This window comes from Hirundo rustica, chromosome 4 (assembly GCF_015227805.2).
Source record: "Hirundo rustica isolate bHirRus1 chromosome 4, bHirRus1.pri.v3, whole genome shotgun sequence".
Lineage (NCBI taxonomy): Eukaryota > Metazoa > Chordata > Aves > Passeriformes > Hirundinidae > Hirundo > Hirundo rustica.
Genome location: NC_053453.1, coordinates 778,977 through 788,542, shown reverse-complemented (window position 1 = coordinate 788,542; position 9,566 = coordinate 778,977). Strand labels below are relative to the sequence as shown.

Genomic DNA, 9,566 nt, shown 5'->3' with positions numbered 1-9,566 from the left:
ACTCCAAGAGATCACACATCGCAAATCATCGCACCCCAAATCATCACCCCAAGAGATCACACATCCCAAATCATCGCACCCCAATAGATCATACACCCCAAATCATCACACCCCAAATTATCACACCCCAAATCATCACCCCAAGAGATCACACATCCTAAGTCACACACCCCAAATCATCACACCCCAATTGATCACACACCCCAAATCATCACACCCCAACAGACCACACACCCTAAATCACACACCCCAATAGATCACACCCCGGTCACTCTGTACCCCAATAGATCACACACCCCAAATTATCACACCCCAATTGATCACACACCCTAAATCATCACACCCCAACAGATCACACACCCCAAATCATCACACACCAACAGATCACACACCCTAAATCATACACCCCAATAGATCACACCCCGGGCACTCTGTACCCCAATAGATCACACACCCCAAATCACACCCCAGTAGATCACACATCGCAAATCATCGCACCCCAATTGATCACACACCCCAATTGATCACACACCCCAACAGATCACACACCCCAACAGATCACACACCCCAATAGATCACACATCCCAAAGGATCACACCCCCAAATGATCACACCCCAGCCCCTCTGTACCCCAATAGATCACACACAAATCACACACCAACAGATCACACCCCAGTCACTCTGTACCCCAATAGATCACACCCCAGTCACTCTGTACCCCAATAGATCACACCCCCCAACTGATTACACATCCTAAATCACGCACCCCAAATCATCACATACCCCAAATCATCACACCCTAACAGATCACACCCCGGTCCCTCTGTACCCCAATAGATCACACCCCAAATCATCACACACCCCAAGAGATCACACCCCAGTCCCTCTGTACCCCAACAGATCACACATCCCAGACTTTGTGCACCCCAATGCATCACGCACCCCGATACCTCACACATCCCAGTCCCTGTGCACCCCAACACCCGGCACTCTCTGCTCCCTGTGCACCCCAATACATCACACCCCCCAGTCAGTCCCTGTGCACCCCAATACCCACTCCGTGCACCCCAATGCATCCCACAGCCCACTCAGTCCCTGTGCACCCCAATACATCACACACCCCACTCTCTGTGCACCCCAATACATCCCACCCCCCAGTCAGTCCCTGTGCACCCCAATACCCACTCCGTGCACCCCAATGCATCCCACACCCCGATAACTCACACACCCCAACACCTCACACATCCCAGTCCCTGTGTACCCCAATATATCACACCCCACTCTCTGTGCACCCCAATACATCCCACACCCCACTCTCTGTGCACCCCAATACATCCCACACCCCAGTCAGTCCCTGTGCACCCCAATACATCCCACACCCGATGCGCTCTGCACCCCACTGCCAGGACACACCCCAGGTTCCCATGTGCCCCAGTCCCGGTGCCCGTGTGCACCCCAGTTCATCGTGCACCCCATTTCTGCTCACGTTCTGCTCCCCATGCACCCCAACACTGTGCACCCCAACACTCCACACCCCATCGTGCACCCCCTTCCTGCTCACGTTCTGCACCGCAGACCCTGCTCACTGTGCACCCCAACACTCCACACCCCATCGTGCACCCCCTTCCTGCTCACGTTCTGCTCCCCGTGCACCCCAACAATCCACACCCCCCGCTGCCCGTGTACCCCGATATATCGCACACCCCTGTTCCTGCAGGCCCTAACTCTGCACCCCAATTCCCGTGCACCCCGATAACACGGGCACCCCACATCTTGTTCATCCCTATTCCTGTGTACACCCCATATCCCCGTGCCCCCTGGTCCCCGGGCACCCTCTCACCTGTGTATCCCCAAAACATCACGCACCCCGCTCTCTCTGCACCCCAAAAGTCCACGCACCCCGCTCTCTCTGCACCCCACTTTCTGCACCCTGCTCTCTCTGCACCCCAAAACACCGCGCACCCCGCTCTCTCTGCACCCCAAAACACCGCTCACCCCGTTCGTTCTGCATTCTAAAACACCGCGCACTTCGCCCTCTCTGCACCCCAAAACACCGCGCACCCCGCTCGTTCTGCACCCCAAAACACCGCGCACCCCGCTCGTTCTGCACCCCAAAACACCGCTCACCCCGTTCGTTCTGCACTCTAAAACATCGCGCACCCCGCTCTCTCTGCACCCCACTTTCTGCACCCTGCTCTCTCTGCACCCTAAAACACCGCGCACCCCTCTCTCTCTGCACCCCAAAACACCGCGCACCCCGCTCTCCCTCTGCACATAAACCACGCACCCCGCTCTTTCTGCACCCCGCTCTCTTTGCGCCCCGCTCTTTCTGCACCCCAAAACGCCCCGCACCGCGGTCCCCGCACCCCCCAATCTCAGCATCCTCACACCCGCGCACCCCGCACACGGCGCACCCCCATCCCCGCACCCCTATCCCCGCACCCCTATTCCCGCACCCCTATCCCCCCGCACCGTCCCCAGGTGCATCCCACCGGCGGCGGGGGCGGGATGGGGGCGGCTCCCGGGGGCGCGCATGTCCGGCCCCGCCCGTTAAATTCCGGCGGGCCGGACCGGACCGGACCGGACCGGGATCACCGCGCCCGGCCCCGCTGCTCTCGCCATGGCCACCGACAGCGAGCCCGGCCGCCGCCGCTGCTGCGGGCAGGACACGCCCGGTGAGCTCGGGGAGGGGTCACCGGGGCCGGGCGGGCACCGCCGGGGGTGTCCCCATCCCTGGGTCACCTCCCGAGCCGCGCAGCGGGCACCGAGCGGGGTTTTCCTGCCGTGCAGCGGGCATTGGTGGGGTCCCCGCATCTTGAGCATCCCCTGGGTGCCACCCCGGCAGCGCTGCGTCCTCCCCGCGGGGTTTGGGGACCAAGGCGAGGCCCCAGCGCGGCAGAGCCCGGGCGGGGTCCGGGGGATGTGGCCCCGGGGTGACTTCGGCGGCTCTCGCAGATGTCCCCAAGGTCCCGGATTCCTGCGGTGACAGCGACGGCGCCCGCCGGGGCTCCCTGTGCGAGCGGCACTGCGCTGCCATCAACAACGCGCAGGGCGACCTGGGGGACCTGGGCTGTCACCTGCACCGTCCCCGTGTCCCCCCAGGTAGGTTGAGGACGGGCCGGGTGGGGCCCTGGGGGGGTCCCACAGCCGCTGTGACCCCGTGTGCGTCGCCCACAGCCGCGTCCACCCCGTCCTGCTGCCAGCAGCACTCGGAGGAGGTGTGCGAGAGCTGCGTGGTGAAAACCACCCTGACGGCCGAGAACGCCGTGGAGGCCAACAAGCTCTCCAACAACTACAAGGTGCGTGGGGGCACCCGTGGGTGCTCCTGGAGGGCTGCGATGGGTTTTAATGTTCTGCCTCTTTGCTCATCCCAAAAAAAAAAAAAACCCCACCCCTCCTCTCTCTGCAGTTTGGCTTCAAGAAGTGGAAGAGCCACGTGACGGCGCGGCCCTGGGAGGACCGATCGGAGATTGTCAAGGAGCTCTACTCCGACCTCAACGTCATCCGAGGCTCTGGAGGTGGGTGGCCTTGGGGACGCCCCTGGGCGGTGGCGGCTGCAGGTGACAATGTCCCCTCCCGCAGGGTCCACGCTGACGTGTGGGAACGTCCTTTACCTGCTGCTCTTCGGCTGGTGGCTCTCGCTCCTCTACGTCCTCGTGGCTGCCGTGATGTTCGTCACCGTCATGGGGGCTCCTTACGGTGAGCTCCGAATCCGGGAGCCCCACGTGAGGGCTGGCTGAGCTCAGAGCTGCGCCCATGGGCGCTGTGGGGTCTCCCGGGTCCCTTCTCCGTGCAATGTCCCTGTAGCTGGAAGGGACACCGACGGCTGTGTCCCCACAGGGCAGCTCTGCTGGCACCTGGCCGGGTATTTCCTCTGGCCCTTCGGCAAAGTGATCCAGAAAGTGGAGGTAAGGGTGCCTCGGGAATGCCCTGGCGGGGTTTTTGGGGCGCCCTACGCGCACCCTGACGTCCCCTCTGTCCCCAGGTCCCCAAATCCCATCAGGCGTGCGAGGCCGGCGCCGGGGAGAGCTCAGCGCTGCTCGGGGGTCCCACGCCGCTCCGCTGGCGCCCGCGCTGCCGGGTGTGCGCCGGATACTGGGTGAGCCCCGCGCTGCACCCCGTGACGCCACCCCGGAGCCCCCGGCGCGGCGGGGAAGGCGCCCGCGGGCACCTTCCCTCCCTCGGGGTGGGCAGATCCCTGAAGGCGGCCTCCCGTTCACAGCGCGGCGCCCGCACCGCGGCCTGGCTGTGCCTGGGCTACCCGGTGCTGGCGCTGGCCCACGGGCTGGTGTGTGTCGCCGCGTGGCTCCTGGTCGTCCTCATCCCCGCGGCCAAGCTGAGCGCCCGCGCCGCCTCCCGCGTGCTGCTGCTGCCCCCCGAGCGGGTGCTCGTCCGGCGCCTGAGGATGGTGGGTGACTCCGGGCGGGGCGAGGGGGTCCGGCACGCCGCTCCGGGCGGGGTTTTTGGGCTGGGGGTGACGCTCGCGGTCCCTCCGCAGACGGAGGTGCCTCTGGAGGGAGAGGTGATCCTCTGCTGCTACCGCGCCGCCAACCCCTACTACTACAAATACGCCGTGGACGGCATCAACGTCTTTGCCGTCAGTATCCTTGTGGGGAGCCGGAGCGGGACGGGTGGGGAGGGACCCCAAATCCAGGCCCTCCGTTGCGTCCTTGACCCGGCGGCCCAGACCTGCTGCCGCTGGTGCTGGTGACGCTGGTGCTGGGCTACGTGGACAGCCCCAACCGCCTGACGGGCTCTGCCGTCAAGTTCACCCTGGCCCTGCTCTCCATCATGCCGCTCTCCTACTACATCGGCATGGCCATCGCCAGGTCAGCGGCGACGGGCGACGCTCGGGGGCGGAGCGGGGACGCCGCGGCCCCGCTGACGCCCTTCTCCTCCTCTCCAGCATCTCGGCCCAGAGCAACTTTGCGGTGGGGGCGGTGGTGAACGCCACGTTCGGCTCCATCACCGAGCTCACCTTCTACATCACCGCCCTCATCAAGGGCTCGCGTGAGGGCAACCGCTGCTACGCCGAGGTGGTCAAGTCGGCGTTGACGGGGACGCTGGTGGGCTGTGTCCTCTTCGTGCCGGTGAGACGGGCGGCGGCGAGAGCCGGGAGGGTGCTGTGAGCAAAGCACTGATGGATTTGGGTTTGCGTTTTTTTTCTTTTGGTGGGGTTTTTTCTCCGTCCCCAAGGGTCTGTGCATGGTGATCGGGGGCATCCGGCACCAGGAGCAGCGGTTCAACAGCCGCTCCGCGGGCGTCAGCTCGGCCCTGCTCTTCCTCTCTGTGGGAGGTGAGTTGGGGACGGCGGTGTCCCCGGGTTTGGGGGGTCCCCGCTCCGTGCGCGCTGTCCCCGCTCCGTGTGCTGTCCCCGCAGGTGTCTTTGCCCCAACGCTCTTCTCCAAGGTCTACGGGAAGCTGGTCTGCGGCGAGTGTCACAACGTCACCCAGAACCCGCTGGGCCACTACCTCTGCCACAACTGTCACTTTGACCTGGTGAGTGGGGACCTGGGCCCCCAGCAGGGGGAATTTGGGGTCGGGGGTGCTCCGAGCCCCCCTGGCTCTCGTGTTGGGTGGTGGCAGCAGGGCTGTCCCTTGTCCCCCGTACCCCTACTGACAGGTGCTCTCTCTGCAGATGGACAACAACGGCACCCTCTACTACAGCCACGTGCAGTGAGTGTCCGCCGCCGTGGGGACAGGGCTGTCCCCACACTGGGGTGGCACCTCCTGGCTTTGGTGGTGTTCCCTGCACCCCAGTGATCCATCACCCCGTTTCCTCTGTCCCCTGGGGTCTCCATGCCAGACCCTGGCGGCGCTGACGGCGTCACCTGTGTCCCACAGACCCCTGGTGTACACGGTGTCCATCCTGCTCCCTGCTGCCTACCTCATCGGGCTCTTCTTCACCCTCAAAACGCACACGCACATCTACGACATCCACGTCAGCGACTGTCACAGTGAGTGTCCGCGGCTGTCCCGGCTGCAGGGCCGGCTCTCGCCGCCGCTCCGGAGCGTCCCACGCGTCTCCGCTCTCTCCCCAGTGCCCGGCCACCACCACAGCGCCGTGGTCCACTGGTCCCGCTGGCGGGCCCTGGTCATCCTCCTGCTCTCCACGCTCTGCATGTCGGCCTGCGCCGACCTGGCCACGGAGCACATCAGCCCCATCCTCACCAACTCCACCATCTCACAGGTGAGCTGGGTCTGGGTGTCCCTCAGGACCAAGATGTGTCCCCCAGGGATGGGCCACCCGTCCTGGAGGTCCAAAAGCGGCCCAGGCTGATGTCACCTCTTCCCTGCAGTATTTCATCGGTGTCACCGTGCTGGCAATGGTGCCCGAGCTGCCGGAGATTGTCAACGGCATCCAGTTCGCCCTGCAGAACAACCTGAGCTTGAGGTGAGATGGCTCCAAGGATGAGTTTTGGGGTGGTTTCTGTGCGCTGTCCCAGTCCCATCACCGTGCCTCGGTGCCCACAATGGGCTGCCCAGCCACTGGTGGGTCAGGTTCTGTGTCACCTTGTCCTCAAGGAGACTTAACCACCCCCAAAAAAATGCTGTCAGAACTGGGCTGGGCTCTGCGGTTTGGGATTTTCTCACACAGGGTCCCGGTGCCTGCCAGCCCTTAAGTTGTCCTTCCTCCCCAGCATCGAGATCGGGAACTGCATTGCGGTGCAGGTCTGCATGCTCCAGATCCCCATCCTGGTGCTCTTCACCATCTTCTACGTGAGTAGGCCCAGGAGAGCCCTGGGGGGACCTCCTGCAGCAGGGCTGGAGGGGACACGGTGTCCGTGGGACGTGGAAAGGACACAGCCGCCCTTCCCAGTGTCTCCCCTCTGCTCAGGGCAGGGAAGTGGGGTGAGGCATCTCCTGGTGCTGTCCCCAGCTTGGGCACGTGTGGCAGAGGGGATTGAAGGGGTGGCACACAGGTCTCCAGGCAGAGTTCAGGGCCAGGGTTGGCCGTAAACCCCAAATCCTCTTCCTCGCAGCCGACCAACTTCACGCTCGTCTTCAGCGACCTCCACGTCTACGCCAGCATGTTCAGCGTGGTGCTCATGAACTACATCTTCATGGATGGCAAATGTGACTATTTCCAAGGTGACCGCCTCCCACGGGGCTGCTCTGGGATCTGGAGTACCCCCATATCCCCTGGGATGGGGGCTCGGGCTCCAACCCTGGGGTCACCTGCTTGGTGGGGCTCTCAGCCCGTGGCGACCTGAGCGCTCCTGGGGTCTTGGTTGACCACCTTGGAGCTGTCCCCACGCAGCAGCTCCAAGGGGGATCGCTCCCATTTCCCCCTTTAAAATGTTTTAAACTCCCTTTTAACGGACATTTCGTGGAGAATCCAGCCCACACCAAGTTTTAAAACCCGTGTCCCTCCTTGCTCCAGGGAGTAACTCCCTCCACCCCTCTCTGTCCGCCCCAGGCACGGTGCTGGTGATGGTTTACTTCATCCTCCTGGCTGTGTATTTCTTCGCCCCCTCGCCCAGCGGCTGCTGAGGTTGGGATTCTCCTTTCTCCAACCCCCTCGTTGGGATCAGCGCCCGTCAAGACCTTTTCCGGTGTCTCAGGGACTCGGCCGGGCTGGCTCCGGTCTGGAAGCGCCGTTTCCTGAAGCTCCTGCTGCTGCTGCTGGGTTCCCCCCCTGTGGGGCTTCAGGGATGGGAAGGGTGGTGGCAACAGAATCGCTCCCGAAAAATGAGGAGCCTCAAAGCCAGAGCACGTCACGGAGGAATCTCCAGCCCTCACTCTGGAAGGAAAACCGTCCTTAGTGGAGGGTGTGGAAGGGGATTTCTGCGTGTCTCGAGGTCAGAGCCCTCCCTGGGGATTGTGCTGCACTGAGGAGGTGCCTGACAAGTCCCTCATCCTCCCGGGCCTGGGAATTGCACACGGGATGTTTGAAGGCACCAGAAATTGCACCCAAAGGTATTTTCAGGTGTTTTGTCATTAAAGCAGTTTTGTACGAATCAGGAACAAGTTTGTTTCTCCTTTTGAATGAGCCTCAGGCGCCGGCCTGGGCCCCGCTGTGGCCACCATTCCCTGTCCTCTGTCACGGGGGCCTCCAGCTTGTGAGCCTCCCAAAATTCCAGCTCCTTTCCAGCCTGGTCCTGTCTGACTGTCCTCAGTCCTCCTGGCTTTGGGGTCTGCACCAGACTCCTGAGGGAAGGGTCAGGGATGCTCCTGGTGTTGTCCATAGGGTGGGACAGGCTGGAGACATCTCCCCCCACGCAGGGAAACGCTGGTGGATGTGGTGAGAGGACAGAGTTGGGGCTCGGATGGATTTCTTATCTTTAAAAACAAAAAAAGCCCAAAAGCAAAACCCTGACAGACCCATTAACACAGGCAAGGAGGCTCTGGTGCCTCTTCCCCCTCTCCTGCTCCATCAGAACCTGGGAGTCTGAAAGGATGGGCAGCCCTGAGCAAGGCAGGAAGCAGCCTGGGATTAATGAAGGCAGCAGCTCGTTAGGGATTAATGAAGCTGCTTTATGAAGCCTTTTTTGTGTCCCCAGTGAGGCATCAGCACAGACGATCCCGCTGTCCTCAGCCTGGGCCGTTTGGGAGCATTGCCCGGTGAGGACAGGGAGGGAGGGAAAAGGGAGGGGAGAGCAGAAGCTGTCGGAGCTCAGTGCCATCATCTTACTGAGGTTAAACAAAACGCCTCTCCTGGGGTGAGGGATGCTCGGGGACTCTGTTCTGAGCTGGATTTCCCTGTCTCCTTACAGCCTGTCCCCATCCCAGGCAGCACTGTGGATGCTCTCATCCAGCAGTTGCTGCAGGTGCTGGATCCTTTCCCTCTCCCTCAGGGAATTAGAATTAAAGCTTTGCCCCACAAGCAGTTCAAGCCCCCCTCAGCAGGAGCTGTGAGCTCAGTGCTTAAACAAAGCAATTTTTACAGGAAGAGCAGCTCCCAAGGGACCCTGTGTCCCTCATGCAGCAGCCAGTGGAGGTTATGGAATGGGAAAGAGCCCTGGAAATCCATCACTGGGTGAAGCTTGCATAGCTTTTATCAGCAAAAGGGGAAGTCCTTGGACCTTTGAGGTTTTCTCGGTGATGCTTTCCCAGCTCCTGTGGCCTGGAGGTGATCTGCAGGGATCCAATCCAACTGCTGGCCCTGCTCAGGACACCCCAACAATCCCACCCCGGCTCTGAGAGCGTCGTCCAAACGCTCCGGGAGCAGCAGCAGCCTTGGAGCGTTGCCGTATTATGGGAGCTTTTTGTGATGTTTACAGTCCTGTAGCTGAGATTCCTACGTTTGTACTGTAAACAATCAGTGTTTTCTACATTCCTTTCTGCTGAGGAACACTGACTGACTTCCAACCTGGCCAGTGGGATGGAGAGTGGTAACCTTGTTCTCCAACCCCTTGTTCAGGATCCGTGTAAGCGAGGTCTTGGTGAACAACAAACTCTTCTTTCCTTCAGCGTTCTTGGAGCCAGATTCTGTATCCATTCGTGTCCTCTAGCGACATTGGAGCTGTGCCTGTTCCCTGGGGAGCCTGGGCAGAGCAGGACAATGCCCTCCCTTGCTGCTGGCTGTCCCTGATGTCCCCAGGACAGAGATGTCCCTCCTGGCT

General features: G+C 61.8%; 1 protein-coding gene across 1 annotated transcript; it reads left to right on the top strand.

Annotated features, from left to right (window-relative positions):
* Positions 1-2,544: 2,544 nt before the first annotated feature.
* LOC120751837 (uncharacterized) lies at positions 2,545-7,971 on the top strand. The gene is made up of 20 exons (XM_040062277.1): positions 2,545-2,675; positions 2,956-3,102; positions 3,178-3,299; positions 3,410-3,518; positions 3,583-3,699; positions 3,841-3,908; positions 3,986-4,099; positions 4,223-4,408; positions 4,499-4,601; positions 4,688-4,829; positions 4,907-5,090; positions 5,197-5,296; positions 5,381-5,499; positions 5,639-5,676; positions 5,845-5,957; positions 6,042-6,190; positions 6,300-6,394; positions 6,642-6,720; positions 6,984-7,092; positions 7,421-7,971. Exons 1-20 carry the CDS (start codon positions 2,621-2,623, stop codon positions 7,492-7,494), a joined length of 2,223 nt encoding a protein of 740 aa, XP_039918211.1. The 5' UTR covers positions 2,545-2,620; the 3' UTR covers positions 7,495-7,971.
* The last annotated feature ends 1,595 nt before the right edge of the window (positions 7,972-9,566 follow it).